Raw genomic sequence first — 18,186 nt, 5'->3', positions numbered from 1 at the left:
CACAAAAATTTTCCCTGCATTGTAAATATATAGGATACATTAAAACTAAAAAAGTTGAAAATAATATTCTAGTTATTGTCTAAGCTGAATTAGAAACGAAAATTGCGTTACAAAAACTAATTTACTTTCACAAGGAATTCGTTGCTTGACTGAATTTCGCCTTCTAGACATATTATATATATACACTGGCGGATCCAAGGGGGGCTATAGGGGCTATACCCCCCTTGACGCTCAGGTTTACACTGGGCTTCAATCCTGCTTTACACTGGATAAAACGGCAAACTATAGTTTAGCCCCTCCCTTGATCATATCCTGGATCCGCCACTATATATATATATATATATATATATATATATATATATATATATATATATATATGTAGGCTATATATATCACGTCTTGGAAGATTTGTTATAGTTAATTTGCGAGGAATATGTGCAACCACTCTACATTCTTTGGAATGCTTTTCTTTCTTAAAATTATTAAACCTTTGCAGTTCACTTTATTATTATTATTATTTTGGAATTAGAGTTTTATTTCTATACACCATACTTTATTTCAGAAAGAATATTTGAAATATCTTAGTATGTTGGTCACTAATTCTTTTTGGTTTAACGTCCAATGATTACGCGCTGACGCTGAGCGAGACGGTGATGATGAGATGCATGATAAGGGTGGAATAAAGAATGTGCAAGTAAACGGAAGAATCTCGTGAAAACTCACGCACACAATGTTTGAGTCCACAACAAAGTCCACTTGGCATGGCCTGAGATTGAACAATGGAATTCACGCAGCAGAGTTGAGCGTTCTATAACAGAGCCATCATGGTTCCCCGGACTTTGGTTGGTATGATGTGTTATTTTCAATTTTGAGAAGTATCGTAGATGAAATTGAAGAAGTATATTCCATTCTCCAGCTACTTCGAACTTTCTACACAATAATGACATCGTAAACAACACAAAATACACAAAATGAATAAAATGAACATTTGAAACATTGATGTGTGCTATATATGATACATTTTGCTATATGAAACGAAACGAGACCCAGTCACGCAGTTAATATGAATAATGATTATAATCATCATTATCCTAACAGTTCTGTTATAGCTGGTAGCTCACTTCATGAAATTTGGAAGGCTTCCACGCACCACAGTCCCACGCTTCTTGATCTAAGGAATATCCATTTTTAACTTCCAAACTGTGGTGTGCAAAAATGTCGAAAAACATATATAACGGCTGTGTTTCTGCCTGTCCATCTGACGGTAATAGATATCGATAAGTTTTTATTATTATTATTATTATTTCTAAAAATAGATTCAGCGTTCCATAAATAGGTTCCGTTAACCCTCTATTGAAACTAAAAGTGGTATAAATTATCAATTTCCAGTTTCAACGTTGATCGCCATAGAGACAAAACGGAAGATAATCACACTTTTTTTTGTCGATTCAGTGTTTAAAGAAAAGCTCGCGTCTCTCTACTAAACCCGGAAAGGATAGAAATTTACTTCTACTTTCGGTTCCGATATTGATCTTCATAGTGCAAGAATATCAAGAGACAGCGAGTAAGTTCTTTTCGACATGGATTCAGCGTCTAAGGAAGAGACGAGAGCGCACCCACGAGGGTCCACCGCGTCCGGATTTTCTGCAAAACTTCATAAGTCAACGTACATCTGTACACTTTCTAAATACCTGTTTAACTGGGAAATGATTGATGTAGCATAAAAATTTGATCTCAAACTTTATCTATACTATCCCTCTTATAAAATACGTTAGTTCTACTATTTTGTTCTGAAAATATAGCTGGAAGTATTTTACAATTGCTTATCGTCTTTTCTGTTGGAGATTATACCCGTTAAAAACTACATAGACGTAGTAGATTTTAGTATTAGACACCTCCCAACAAATATTTCTGAGCGGGAACACGGTGGTTCAGTGGTAGAGCGTTCACTTTTGTGCGTGGGGTCCCTGGTTCGATTCTATCTCGAACCAAGTGAATTTTGTAGTGGACAAACATCTTGTTCGTGGATTTTATCGGGATTCTCCCGTTTCCTCCCACTTTATTCATTCCACCATTGCATTTATGGATCATCATCATCGTCTAATTTAGCTTAGCCGGTATAACTATGGGACGTAAAACTGGAATATTTCATTTCAAAAATGTCAATCGTTTCTGGATGTGCACTTAGGAATAGTTTTTTTTCTTGATATTATGGCGACGTAAATTTATACGTGTTACTTCTAGTTTTAGTGCTGAGTTCTCATAGCTTGGAACTCTAGTGCAGTTTCACACTGTAAAACGAAGCTCATTTATTTAGACTTCCAAACTATACTATGCAAAAATATAGGGAGTCTTACTTAACAGGAATGCCCTCTCTTCCGTCTGCCTGTCAACAAACATCCGAGGAAGAAACCGCAAGACATAGCGAAAAAAAAATATTCTTTGATATGGTTTGAATGTTCCAATAATAACTTCCGTCTCCTATCTTGACGAAAACAATAAAGATTAAAAAGTAGGGGCTTTCTTGAAATTGATTCAGTTATTCCAATAATACAGCTTTCACAACCATCCTATTCACCTACTAAAGTCACCAATAGCAGAAATATGCTACCGTTTCCGGTTTCTATATCGATTTGCATAGTATTAGATGGTAAGTGAAAACGAGAAATGACATTTCGAAATGGATTTTTTTCCCCGAGAATAGCTTTCATCATTCACTCCTACTCCTTTGGAATCGACAGTAGTGACAATCTACTATTTCCGGTTTTAATGCTAATCGCCATAAAGAAATAAATGTAATAAATAGCAAACATTTGTATGTAGATAGATTTAGAGTCACAAGAACAAGTTCCATATCAGACTTTATCCCTCTATTGAAACAGAATTTGATAAATTTACCAATTCCGGTTTAAATCTTAAGTCTTATTAATTAAAACAGCTCCTAAGGTAGTTTAACAATGTGAAGAGCAACTCACTTGCTTCTTTTCTTATTTATATTTTTTTTTTTTACCTCTGTTGCATTTTCTTCTATTCACTCGTTTTGGTTCCGCAATATCTATCAAATTTGACCCCCTCAATACAAGTTATTTTCAGTGTCCTACCTAGATTATTTTCCATCTTTCTAATTATCTCCAACGGAAATTGCATTGTTGGTTTCCCCTTCCACGTAGATAATTTATTCTATTCTTCTCTAGGTGGTCCTGGGCAGTATAGTGGCTAATGTTCTCGCCTTGGTTCAAGCGGACCCGGGTTCGATTCCGGCAGGGGTGTAAATATGTTTTCAAGTCAGCTACTCTGAATGGGATTTTTCTGGGTTTTCCTTATTCATATTAAGCAAATGATGGAATGGTACCTAACTTACAGGTTTCAGGTCGCTTTTTTCATTCCTTCCTTCTTTCTCCATTTTCCTGGGTAGTGTGTTCGCCAAGGGACATTATTCCTCATACATGATATGGTTAAGGCCATAGATGCTAGACCTACTTCTCGAAGAAATCTAGTCCTTTTACGATACTTTTAGCTAATGTGTACGTTTTATTTTCTTTAAAACACAATATTCCACAGGAAACATTTTATGACCGTATCTCTTAATTCCATTCGGCGATCCAAAAAATACGCTTTGCTCTTATAGTCTTTTATGACATTTGTCTTCCTCCACATTCCATATCATTACTATTAATTCAACCTAAGATACTATAAAGGAACTAATTGACATCGGTTATCGAACCAACGGCAAGGCAGGGCATCGGTTCAGAGAGCGAGGGACGAAGTTTCAAAGTCTCATCAGTTGCATAAGCCTTCTATTTAGTCGGAGAATTTACATTACATAAGCTTATGTAACTCGATTAAAAACAATAACGTTTGCAGACATTTTCTTTTCCTATCCACGTGCTCTCAAAATAACAACCATTCCTCTTCACCCCATTCCAAATTTTCCCCACTATCAGCATGACTTGATACTTCGTCACTATCGGAAAGAATACCCTCTGGGAGGAGGGATCTACATCATGTCGTCGTGATACTCACTAAATCATCTCTTAAATACACAGATCACAAGGGTCAAGAGGTCTTTTGGGCTCTCTTTCGTCAAGTGGCCATTTGCCTTGCTGCTGTTGTTTTTCGTTTCTGTTCGATGGTCTAACATATTGCTAATGGTCTACTTATGGTTCTGAAGGAGGACCACCCGACTTTTTTGGCAGAGGGCCCGTCATCGAACCACCCGTCCGAGAGTCAGAGGAAGCCTGGGAGTCTCGCCATGAGTCAATGGAGATGCATATTTGTCTGAATGTGAAGCTGAAGCGAAAGCGACCCTAATGTCCCGAGATCGAGACCTGGCTTTGCAACATCTGCACCTTGATTCCTATGTTGTAGTTTGAGAGACAATTCGTGATGTCATCGTACTGGTTTCTGGAGCAGATGTAGCAAAGCTGTAACTTGGCAAGTAGCAGGCAATCCTTGTAATTCTTCCCCCCACACGTCCCTTGTTTGTCTAGTCACTAACTTCTGCACACTCCCTAAGGTTGTTTGTTCAGTATCATTCTTATGTTTATGATAATCTCACACCCTGAATATCTATTACATACGCACAACCTTGTGAGTTTTGCTTAAATCAATTTTAAGGCAGAGTGTACCGGTCAACGCCTTCAACGGCGGCAACAATATTCAGGATTACGTAGTCACTACTTTACAGAAAATAATAGATTATGATTAAAAAGAAGTCAAACGAATATATCGCGATAACAAATATATCAACAAATTCATTGTTGGCGCAAAGGCTGATACATAAAAGATGCGCGGCCGTAGGTCGAGCAAACTCGAGTGTCTGGAGGCGGAGCACCCAGCTAGCCAAAGGCTAGTTTTATATAAAATCTAATTCGTGGCATATACATACTTCCTAACATAAATCAATTTTCGAATAGAAGAAAAATATATACGCATAACAAAGCTCAAGGTTATTATTTCTTTCTGCAATAAAAAAAACACTATTGTAACAAATCTGAAGTATTAGTTAACGTTTCTAATTTATCACGGTAATGAATACTTTGAATGTATTCTCTGAAGTATATATATTTTTTTCAATATATATTTCAGTTGTGTAATAGAAAATGTTTCCTTGTAATTGCAGGCCTGGTGATGACCATGGAAAGCAAAGCGTTTACCTTCATCGCCAACTGTCACTGCGTAACGGGGAGCAGTCACACTCTTTTTCCAGGTTGAATGATGAAGTTACTGGCGGATCCTCCGAAGTAAGTAAACTGTTCTGGTTAACATTTATCCAATATATATTCTAAGACTATTGTCTCAGCCATACATTAGATTTTCATCCCAGAATTAAAACAACTACTATTGTGCAAGTAAGCCAAAACATCAACACATGTTGTATACTAACTCCATAATAATATTGCCAAGTTATGACTTCTTATATAAGCACTTATTAAATATGCAAAATCAATGTATTTGCACGCTGAACAGTTTTCAATACTGCAACGAGTACCAACATCTACTTGGTTTATTAAGCAGTGTTGACATTATTGGGAAATCTCCTAATTAATTTTTCTGATGCCCATTTAAAATAACGTATTGTAAATTGTCTGTGTTTTAATTTCTTCTTGCTTTAATATGCTTTTCTACAGTAAATTTGGGATTACACATTCCAATTAAACAAGTAATATTTAAGTTCTCAATAAAACTAATAAGAACAAACAGATATAAAGATTGGCAACCCATTGCAATATTTTTAACGAAAATAAGTAACCCTCCTACATGATCTCATTCTGTATTTACCTAACATTTACATATTTCTTAATAAATGATCAAATGCGATGAAATGTAATCGTGAAAGATATTCATCTCGGTTACATACAAATCACTTTCGAAGATCTTCAATTCCAACTATTTTTCATTATTATTTTGATAGAAGTGTCAAATTCATGATATAATAAATACTAGTGGTCTACGCGGCTTCCATATCTCTCAAAACATTTGCTGATTGGTCTCAAATAGCCAATCTCGATCAAATTTTACAATTGCACAATTGCTAGAGTACGATTAATAAGCTATTCAAACAACTTTAACAATTTTCTTTTTAATGACCAACATATTCCGTTAATATTCAATTTACTAAGAAAATTGTTCATACTTCTGTGTTACGTTTATAATGTTTCCCGCAACGCGTTAGATAAATCTTTAAAAGGTCAAAGCGATCAAAATGAAAGAAGCAAGCACGTGGCCGGCATCTGAAGTTGAAATATCGAATTTCAAGTTCGCTGATTTCCGCATCACTTCTACTTAGGTTTCCTTCTCTTTAATACATCTCGAAAGTATTGTTCTTTCAACGCATTTTTATCTATTTTTTTTTCTTTATAAAATGGCTATGCACTTGGAATTAGTATGTCATATAAACTGGATCGTTATAAAACTTGTTGAAAACTAAAATGTTGGCTACACACCACCCGGAGACAACTTCCGCATTTTGCCCTGCAGAGGCTTCCAGTTCGCAAGTGCAGAGAGCTTCTTGTTCTTTTCCTTGTGGGCAAAGGCGTGTCATCGATTTCCTGCTATGCAGCTCAAATAATGATGTTGTATGTGTGTGTGTATTGCGACATCCAAGGCGTTGGTTTAGAAACAAGAAAAAAATAGCCAGAACTATTATGGAGATTCCTCTGCGTATGTAGAGCAACATAACAGACGAATATGTAGTCGAAGCTTGACAGATCTCCCATAAATCTAAGAGATTTTCTTTTAAACTCTATGAATAGAAATCGAATCAAACAGCCGGTTGGTGAAAAATTAATTTAACATTAGATAATCTTTAAAATAAGTCAACATAACTCTTAGGAACTGTAATGACCCAACAACCCTCTCTGGAGTATGATACTTGGGTCTCCATCTAGTAAAACCATGTTATGTTGTACTTCGTTACTTCTTACGTTTATCGACTAAGATTATTGAGACGACCCTATACTTTTCTTCGGATTAAACAAGACTGTAATTTTTTACTGTATAGTGAAAGTTCCAAGTAGAAAAATGTTCGCATAATATGACGACAAATAAATATTTTTAGGAAACTAGAATAATGTATCAAACATTATCTATCATTTTGAAACAATGTATAACATCAACGTTACACGTGATATAACCACTTGATCAAGAAGATGGAAAATATTATTTGAGAGATATAATCCACTAATCTAACTCTACCTACACACGTTTGAGTAGATGACAAACGTTTAAAACTTGTTAAATTAATTCAAAATCAACGTTAGTTTGCAAGTGTTACGGCACTCCATCTATAGCGTGTATATTTATCATGTCTTCTCAAAACCATCACTGCACTGACATTTATCCTAGATCCTCTATTGTTTCTCGTTTAAATTATACTTTACTATAATACTGGAAATAACAAAAAATATATATTTATATCAAAGAAATCCTGATTGAATGACTGAATGGTTGATCAACGCATAGACCAAACTGCTTAAGCTAGAAACTTGAAATTTAGACAATATCTAGAATTTGTGATGTAAGATACCACTAATAAAAGTTTTTAAAAAAATATAACGTGAAAGAATGTAAAATGAAATTGCAATCATTACAGTAAGATGTCAATTTCTACGGTTTCTTTAAGGTTAGACGTATGGAATTTGGTATTTAGACTAGAAGGGAAGGCAATAAATAGAAAGAAAAAGAGGTGAGGAAAAAAGAAAAGTTCATACAAAACTTCGAGTTTAGATGAAATTTTATATGAAAGGTGGAGAAGGAATAACGTAAAATATTGGCTGTAGTTATAAGTGGAGGCATTTGCTAGTATTTATTCTGTAAGGAAATGACACAAATGTCAAAGAGAGCATAGCGACACATTATTACAGAAAACAATAGTCTTGGTATATCCACAAAGCTAGAAAAAATGTTAATTTATTTTTAAACACAGTAAAATGCTGATACTTTTGTGCATTTAATATAGAGGCGCAGAGTTACCATTTATAATAATAATAGTATACCTCGGGATGTGAAAAAAGTGTGAAATCTCTAACTTTAAATATAGTTGATAAATTGAATCAGAAATTAAACATGAAGTTCCTGTCATTAGTAATTTACTTGCTTCAGTAATTTGCAAACTCCAATATTAAGTCGATTTGTTACATTAAAGTAGTTACTTTTTATCCCGGGGTCTATTATTTAAAGAGCTTTTCAAATAAACTTAAAAAAAAATATTCTAATTGCAAGCTTCATTAAAAAAAATATACAAATCGAAAATTGATTCAACCTAGCTCCGAGGTACGAGGGATCTCGGGTTCGATTCGTGCTGGGGACACTCGATCGAAAAGGTGTAACAGCTTTCTCAAGCCAGCTATCCTAAGTGAGGTTTTCCTTATTCACCAGGCAAATGTCGGGATGGTACGTAACATAATACTCGCAGACCGCTTCCTTCCTTCCTTCCCATTCCTTTCTTCCTCTCAAATTCCCCGGGCAGTGTGATCGCCAAGGGATCATCCCTCACATGTGTGACGGGTCATAGATGCCGAAAGCCGAGAAATCTAATTCCTAATCCTAATCCTAAAACTTGATGCAAGTTACAATACAGTATGTGTGTGCATACAATACACTATATATAGAATTGCAGAAAATTGTAGAATGAATTCAGTTTATTAACTTTTCTTTTTCTTTTATCTTTTTCTTCTTTTTTAGTATTGATACTTATCAAAGTACAACCCATAAGGTAAATATCAAGTTTTCTTTAGCGGAAGAAATCGTCCTCCATTGATTTGTAACAAGTCTTTGTTATAAATATTCATAATGAACATTATGAATACTGAACACTATATATATAGAGCCAAGAATCAAAGGTTTCCATTTGACTAAATTTGAAATGTTTGTAAATCTTAACAAGCTTAATATGCATATGAAATATTATTGTGTGCAGTTTCTTTCTCCAGTTATTGGCCATCAAATCAGTGATATCAACTGAAATTCTATGGCAAATAACTTGAAAAATGTCTGCACACCATAATATTTCGTAAGCCTACTAAGCTTGTGAAGATCTACCATCATGCTAAGTTTGATTAAGATGAAATGAGTTTCATCCATCGCGTCTACTGACTTTTTTTTTAATTCGACTATGTCCGAACCCCAACTTGAAGGCTAACAAGCCGTGAACGGAAAATCTCCACTTCACTAATTTGAAATGGTTGTAAACTTAATGACATTAGTGCGTATATGGAATGCGTTGTGTAGGTTTTAGATTCCGGACGTATTGACCATAGTAGTTGAGGATTTAATCGAATAACAAGTAGAAACCTCAACTTTGGTGGACAACTTGGGAACCAAAAGTCAGCACATCATAATGTTTCATATCCCTGCTAGTCCTGTTCAGCTCTACCAGCACGCTAACTTTTGTCGAAATTCGGTGAGTTCCATCAATCGCATTTTTTGTAAAATTCCTTGATTTCACTGAGTCCAAACCTAATTTGTATGGGGAGTAACTCGGGAACCAAAGATAGCACGCCATAATATTTCATACTAAACGCGCATATGTACTATACTTCTAAATGTCTACCATCATACCGAATTTGGTCAAGATCGGATGACTTTAATAGGTCATGTTTCAGTGAAATTTATTGATTTCACTGTTTCAAAATCAAAATAAGGTGCCCAATAACTTGGAAGAAGAAAACATCTACTCACCAGAATATGTTATATGCATGCTAAACTACTAGAGGTCTATCACCATGCCAAGACTGAATAGTTTTATTAGTTTCATATGTAATATCCTTCCACGAAGTTCAAGCCTAACTTCAGCAACTTTGAAACCAAAGTTCTGCATACCATAATATTTCACATATATACACATCTCGTTATAATCTACGTCCATGCTAATTTTAGTCAAGATTGGATGAGTTACATAGATTGTATACTATCCTTGTAATTGATTTTTTTTTTAATCAAATGAAGGACAAAATTATAGAAATTACTAATTTAGTTTTGATTGATAAATTGCATTTCTAGCTTGCTTATCGTAATTGCTTTGTTCTGAAAGTGTTATCGTTAGCTGAAACTATTCATAGATTCAGGTTTCGGACCTAATTGAACTTGTAATCTAAAGTTTCATTAAAGTAGGACAACATAAATGATCTTTTCGAATACGTAGGTTCTTCCTCATAATACCAGCGTGCACTTCTCAAAGTATATCCTATTCTATTTAATTAATCGTAACGGCGACAAATAGCCTCGATGCTTACGTCCTCATTAAACCTCAATCAATCAGCTTAATTAAAAAGTAATATACATCATTCAGTATCTACCGTATGCTAAATTATGTTGTAATTTCACCAGAATGCAGTTCGGAAGTATACATTATATAGCTCGAGGTTCTAATGAAAGCATTTTTTTTTCTTTAAATTCATTTTATATAACTATTCTCACCGTTTACTTTATTTTGAATCTCTCAAACGGTGTCAATCATTCTATTATGTTAATCTTAAGATTACGATTCTGCCCCTTAGCCTAGTCAATGCAAGCATTTTCTTGATTTTCCTCAGACCAGATGCATGGTGGTATAGCACCTTAATAAACAACAGGATCAGTTAATTTTTATCCAAATTGAAAGCAGAAAAAACTGAATGAGAATATACTGCAAATGTAAACATTTTATACATGAATAAACAACAATTTCATTCGGAATGTTTCAAAGTCCTTGCCCGACTTTCCCTTTATGTCCGCAGAATAAAGAAAAGCAAAATTTGTACTAGACTAACATAATACCGTGTTAATATTTTCCTGGTCCAATGAACGTAATAAGAAACTAAATAGACCACAATTATGTCTTCTATTAAATATATTCCTTGCAATTAGGAGATGATAGATTAATTAGTGCACCTTCTATATTGATCCTTTAATGATTGACACAAATTTTACGTATATTATGTGGTAACTGCTTTAATATTCCATATTAGCTCTTAATTTGGTACTATTCAGCAAACGTACATAAGACTATATATACAAAACTTCTAGCTTATAGAAGGCGTTTTTTGAACAATTTACCACATGTTTTTTAGTATGGTCTATTGCACATGTTAGAACAAACTAAAACATCAAACAGTTTCATATTCCATTGACATAAGCAGTTGATTAATTATTATAAAAAATTTGCGCACACTATTCTGGGTTTCAACATAACGTGCAGATGTGTTAGATGGTAAAAGCAAAGTAAAGTGTACTTGTTTAACCTTTTAGAAAAAAAGCACTCGCTTAAGAATAGGATGGGTGGGTGCTGGATAGATGTAGTAGTAAACGGTAAATGTATTCATTTATGTTTCTTTTCTTTCAACATTTACATCTTAAATCACACAGGAAATACCAGAGCTCTTAAGAGTCTAACTATAGAATTTACCGCTCCAGCAAGAGAAATACTTTAGCACTGTGAGTGGTCAGGAATAGCAAATCTAGAACATCAGATATGGAGAGACGTTATTAATGCTCTTTACGTTTTCTCCTCTAAAAATTTAATGGCTCATTATACATGCAGAAGTGTATTATTGTTTAAATAATTGAACACTAACTTACAGTAAGCTTTCTAGCTTGGTTATTGAACTGGAGTTAACTTCTTGCATTCAAGTTTTTATTCATAACATTAAAAAGATCAGCATTCATGAGTAAAATCTGAAGAAATCAACAGTTTTTAAAAGAACATTTAACAAACAAGAATACAATACTGATTTATACCTACAAATATGATTAAAATCCAAGGAACTTTCTTTCAGCTTGCCATTTAATCATCTGCACTGTAACATCATTTTTTTTATTTTTTATTTTTTTTAGTAAGAGTTACAAGTGAATAGATTAGAGGATTTTATTAAGTCTGCATCTTCGAATACAATAATGCATTTAAAATTTGACAAAATACCACAATTTTTTTTTTTTTTTTTTTTTTTTTTTTAGGGTTTCAATGTAATTGATTTTAGGAATCACTGAAATATATTCTCTTCCGTCAGAAATTATGCGATGTTCTCGTCTGGTTCAGATATGTTTTATCATTACTAGTTGTTCCGCCTGAATCTTCAGCCATAATTCGATTTTAAGCAATTATTCGAGAACTTTGTATTACCGGCAATTGATATCGTAGAAGTGGCATCAATTAGCATGACTTTCTGTTATCAGAATTAGCGCGACACACAAACTGATATGTTTGCTGTATATTATTATTATTATTATTATTATTATTATTATTATTATTATTATTATTATTATTATTATTATTATTATTATTATTATTATTATTATTAAGCGCTCTGAGCAACTCATAGGCACAAATACAGCACTTCGTGAAAACCATTATATAAAAACTAAATATGCCAGAAAATTTAAAATATAGAATTAATATTAGACCAGATTAAGGCCCTTGACAGAAGGTTAATATATTCAAACTATAAGGTTCCAACTGATTTACAAAATAAAATTATTTTTTAAATAGTCAATTTCATAATATGGAATAGTCAATTGCATAGTAACAAAACTATGCAAATTAAAGTTTCATTCAACTACAATTTAGAACAGTGTTTCTCAAAGTGTGGGTCGCGACACATTGGTGGGTCGCGGGCCGTTTCTTTGGTGGGTTGCGAGAAGTTTTTCCTTTTAATTGTAAAAAAGTAATATTTTGATGTAGAAACATATGTTATAAAGTATGTACTATTCAGAAAATGAAAATTGAAAGCGTTTGTTAATGAGGTGAAAAGTAAGTGGTTACTCAGAGCCCTGCTCTGTCGTACAATCAGTAGAGATGCTGCGTTAGGATGGAAAGAGAATGGGTGAGTCGAAATCTGTCACGGGGTAGGACATAGTGTTAGCTCTATGTTACCTTTATATGGAAAAATTAGAAATAGATTTACAAAATTTAATTGGTTTGAAATACCACCACTACGTAGAATGACAATGTGTATTTGAATAAAAGTAGGTGGACCACAAAGTACTTTTTAATATTTAATGTGGGTCGCGGTAACAACGAGTTTGAGAACCACTGATTTAGAAGAATTAGTCAACCTTGCTTAAATCTTGGTAACTTATTCTCATATTTCAACATAAGAGATTGGTTCTTTGAATAAAGGACTATAACGTAAAGATACACTCAAGGTGTATAATAATGAAATTAAGTTGCCAGCTAGATCCCTTGTCGTAACGTTTTTTTTTTTTTTTTTTTTTTGTAAGTATTGCTCTGTTATTTCACTTAACATATTTTCATTTTAAATTGTTATAAGACATTATCGCTCTTCTATAATAATATAATGGATTCCATAATCTCCATCAGGGTAAGTAGCTCAGTGGTAGAGCGCTTACCTCTGGTGGGTAGGGTCATTGGCTCGATATCCGGCCAAGTAAGTTTGCGGTGAACAACATCGTATCCATAGGTGTTCTTGTCCCGTTTCCTTCCACATTATCATTCCACAAATCCCTCCATCATCATTCACTTGCCTTCATCACTTGTCTTCCTTAGCCTAACAGGCATAATCGTGGGATGTTAAACTAAAAGAATTGCATAATCTGCATCCTGAAATCTCGTGACATTGTTCACTATACCACTTTTGTTGGCTATTTTCTCTTTTTTTCTGAATAAAGTTCGAATGTGTGGTGAAATTTATTCTGGTTAATAATTAAATTACTGAATAAGATAAGATAATTAATCACAGATAACTTAAATATCTGTCTACGCAAATGGCAGAGATAATCTCCCGAATGGATTAATCTATATACGAATACTGTTCATTGAGTCAATGATTTTGTACTTGCCTTTAAAATTCACAAAACTGTATTCGAATTCCCAATATATTGATTTTTTGAAACTTTGGCTAATATTTGTTATGTTCTTCAAAGTGTTTCCTACGTTATCGTTTGCAATTTATAGAAATAAAATAATTTACCTTCCTAATTCCGAAAATGTGGTAATAATTAATGAATATTACTAACTAAATTGCTGAAATAGTAATTTTGGTTAATTTACATTTTCATTCTATTGGCTTTGTCAAACAGCTTTCCTTCAAAACAACTATAGAAAACTAATTTCTATGTCAAAATAAGATATAATTTAATAGAAAAGCTCTTGTTTCTGGAAAAGAAAATTCAAATTCCTCAATAATTCTTGCGTTTGGAGAAAAAGGTGTGTTTCAAGTTACTATCAGCGATAAAGTGGACTTTTAATTCAAGAATGTAATTTTTAATTTGAATCGTAAGGAAAATAAGATCATAAAAGTAACCTCAATTCATATTATTTTTTCGTAAATTACACGAAAATAATTTAATTTTAAAACCAATATGTTGTATCTGTGTATGCCGTAATGTTCTATGTGATATAGTGTGTTGTTGACCTAAGCTTTCCCTGCAGGCTGAATCAAGTAACGAAAGGCGCTCGTCAAGCACCTTAGTGACAGTTGAAATTCACCATGGCAATGTAGAGGACAAAGAACCGGCTTTCCGACATGGGCGAGGAAGTTCAAGGAACCGCCACAATAGCGCTGGGAGCTCCGTGAGTCGGGAGAGTTCCCGTGGCAGCGTTCGGAGTAGCGGTGGAGGCAGTATACGCAGGGACAGGAGAGCTGTTGCCGCCACTGATCTTCAGGTCTCACCTCAAGCGAGTCCTCGGGAATCACCACTAGGCTCTCCAAGAAGAACATCTTCCACTCGAAGAGATCCAAGGAATGCGGAACTCAAAAGCCAAGATAGTAAAGGATCTCATCATGGTGTAGGGTATGAATCATCTAAAATAAAACAAAATAACACCATATCTGAAAAATGTTTTCTTTTCAGAGTATGGTCAGATGAAATTTTTCATTTGCATGAAGAATTTTCACTGACAGAAAAAAAGAAAACTATTTCCAATTTTCTAACTATAAGAAGATTATGTACTTTCAACTAAACATTAACATTATTTAAATTAACTTGGAGTGTCACTGGCTCGGAAATCTAATACTGATCAATGGATTTATTTAATAGTTGATTAATTTAAAAGCAAACCAGCCGGCACCACATTTCAATCCATTTAAATGAAGGAAATACTTTCATTTTTATTGTTACTCAATTATTAGAAATAGATCCAATCCTATGACAAACATGCATTTTTTTCTATTTAAAGCCCTCGACATATAAAGATATCCTATTTTTTTTATTTTTTTTTTATTTGAAACTGTCTCAGAGTCATGTTTGGTAGCCGGATGAAAGATATTAGATTTCTGGTGCCGGTGGCAATTCACTAGCGTATATTAATATTATATATAAATATATACACCAATCTTATCAAAGGAATATTTTTCCATCCGGTATATGATTTATGATCTAGTTTCCTATCCAAAATTGTAGTTAAACTATATATGATTCATGAAGAGTTTGCAAAATTATATCGTGCAGAATTGACATTAAAGTTGTTTTTTTTTTTTAATTTTGATTCACATTCATTTGCATGCATAGACAGATATTACTACGGTAATGCATATATATGGATGAAGGTACATTTCTCGTTTACATCTCTCTTTTTATACGTAAATATGGGCAGTAACAGTAAAACAACATAAATTCAACTGTGTCCTCATGACAATTTACGTAAACATGTCTCTGAGACTATTTCGGGTAACAGAATAAATTCGCTCACGTATTAATCGTGAAAATCAAAAGTGTTTGACGTAGGATTGTGGTTTCTATTTTCTTCATTACAACACGATAACACAGAAACTATCTCACATACAAAAGAAATGGCAAGCCTGAATAATAACATTTTATGGACTCGCATGACAATAATAAAATTACAAAAGTGGTGTTTGGCTTTCGAATGGTGAATGAAAATATAAAGACGATAATGAAAAATGTCATTTTTAATAAATACCTAAGAAAAGTATAATGCATGGTGGAATAATATCACTGTCACAATGATCAAAATGATCTTGTAAGTTGAATTTGTAATTTCCTTTTGAACTTCTGAAGATATATTTTGGAAAATAACTTATCATTATTAATTGTTACTGTCTACGTATAAAGGATAGTGCGTTTTGTAATTGAACATGTATAAATTACACAAAATTGTGATAGCATTTCGTCACATTAGGAACGCAATGTGTCACAAATAAGACTACAACGCCAGAAGCTTACATTAGAGAAACTAACAAAATATGTACGAGCTATTGTTTCGAATTTACAAATATTAAAAGTGACAGAAATAATGATTTAGAAATTCATACATAACTTCCTCATATGTGCTAGAAGTAATCGTTTTAAAATAATCAGTAGAATATATGATTTTAAAAATCATTACTAGTTCCTCGAACGAAGAAACATTATATTTACAATTAAGGAAGTAATGTTTGTACTTCTTATGTACAGTTGAGGATTGAATAAGAGTAAAGGCTATATTGAACTTTCAAACAACTTTTAAAAAGAACTTACGGAAAAAGAGATCTGTTACCGCAGTACATTGGCGAAATATCTATATGGCGCGAAACCCATAGTAAAAATTGTGAGCATCATGAAAGTTTTGGTAAATTAAAGCAAGAAATTTGAATATATGTAATTTCAGTGACTACATATCATCTTGAATGTGTGACATAGTTAATATACGTATGCAGTGGCGGATCCAGGATATGATCAAGGGGGGGCTAAACCATAGTTCGCCGTTTTATCCAGTGTAAAGCAGGATTGAAGACCATTTTATCCAGTGTATACCTGAGCTTCAAGGAGGGCTATAGCCCCCCTTGGATCTGCCACTCTACGTATGTACACTATTAAGATATAAAACTTTAATTCGATTTTAGATTAAAGTTAGAGATATTCGAATGCTTGCACACCTTGATACTATCAGCAACAAATGTAATCTTGACATCAAAGGAACTACTCAAGAACAGTTATCATGATAGTACAAATAAAATGCCATATTGGAAACAAAATTTGTTAGAGAAATGAAAATTGTATGGCAATATATATGAGTATATAGAAACTTTACATAGCATTATTTATTATGAGTGTTTTGACTGTTGGTTTGTTATCAAAAAAGTTACAGTACCTGCACAATAAAAGAAAATAAAAAGATAATAGTAGATGCGTTTAAATTCGCATATTCGAAAGAATATCCAGAAATTGTATTGCATTAAATGCAACAGAAAGTAGAAGATACGGAGTTAGCACATAACGCCGTCATTAAGACAGCTTGCAGAGTATGACTTCTTACTAATATGACATTTATGTTTATAATTAATAAAAGATTACTGTTGATTTTGTGCTGGAAAAAAGATTAAAAAAAGCAATCATATTAATATTTCTTGAAAATATATTTTCTTTGACATTCTTCTGATCGAAAGTTATAGCTTTTATATCACAAAGATAGTTATAAGGAATTTTATCACAGGAATAATCGCAAGAACTTACATATTTAACATTTCCATAAAAGCTTGCCTCCATTATAGAATGTATACCTTCAAGGTACTAAAATGCACAATATTAAAGCACGTACAAGAAGATGTCCGAATGTGCCAGTTGCTGAATTTTAAGCGTAAAAATATATTCAACATCTATTGAAAAAAAATAAAATAATACTATTCAACTTCTATGATGTTTTTATGAAAAAGCTATCTGAAACAATATTTAATAAAGCTAGCTGGTTACACTTGGAAATATTTATCAATATGACTTACAAAGTTACCCAGCCTCCTTATATATAGTCACAATTCTAAAATATTGTATTATTTAGAGTTTTTAAGAGAAGAATCGCTTAGAAACCATTTACTACAAAAAAGACCAATTATAGAATACAATACAGCGTTAAACAACATAGAGTTGTATATGTACAGTATGAAATCAAATCGCAAAAATGATGGAGTTCCTGAAATTAACCTGATATAGTGCCTCAAATATTTTAGCATATTCTAGAAGAGCGAAATAAGAACTTTAGCAGCATCAGAAACTAGACACTTTTATTTTGAATTCAAAATCATTAATGATAACAATGCTATTACTACTTCAATACTATCAGCATTATTATAAATTTTGATTAAAAGTTGATAAAATAATAATGCTCTGAAAAAGCAAGTCCAAAAACTGAAGCTCTCTCAAGATAGGATTACGTCTTGAAGAATAATTTAATCTCTTCGTTTATGGAATTCGTCATTTAAGAACGATACTCTACAAACAACAAGATATGAAGTCATAAATTATAATATGCTG

The 18,186-nt window shown here is 33.1% G+C and overlaps 1 protein-coding gene across 3 annotated transcripts in view; it reads left to right on the top strand.

The window, feature by feature from the left end:
- The window catches only part of LOC145688305 (uncharacterized), a 1,380,532-nt gene that overhangs the window by 1,325,466 nt on the left and 36,880 nt on the right, over positions 1-18,186 (top strand). For all 3 annotated transcript variants that reach the window (XM_081762319.1, XM_081762321.1, XM_081762322.1), the window contains 2 exons: positions 5,123-5,243; positions 14,369-14,730. In XM_081762319.1, the coding sequence (XP_081618445.1) occupies positions 5,123-5,243; positions 14,369-14,730 (483 nt within the window). The remainder of the gene's footprint in view (positions 1-5,122; positions 5,244-14,368; positions 14,731-18,186) is intronic.

Source organism: Thermobia domestica, chromosome 6 (assembly GCF_964235325.1).
Source record: "Thermobia domestica chromosome 6, izTheDome1.hap1.1, whole genome shotgun sequence".
Classification (NCBI taxonomy): domain Eukaryota; kingdom Metazoa; phylum Arthropoda; class Insecta; order Zygentoma; family Lepismatidae; genus Thermobia; species Thermobia domestica.
The sequence above is the reverse complement of the archived record's forward strand: the minus strand, read 5'-3'. Positions and strand labels throughout refer to the sequence as shown.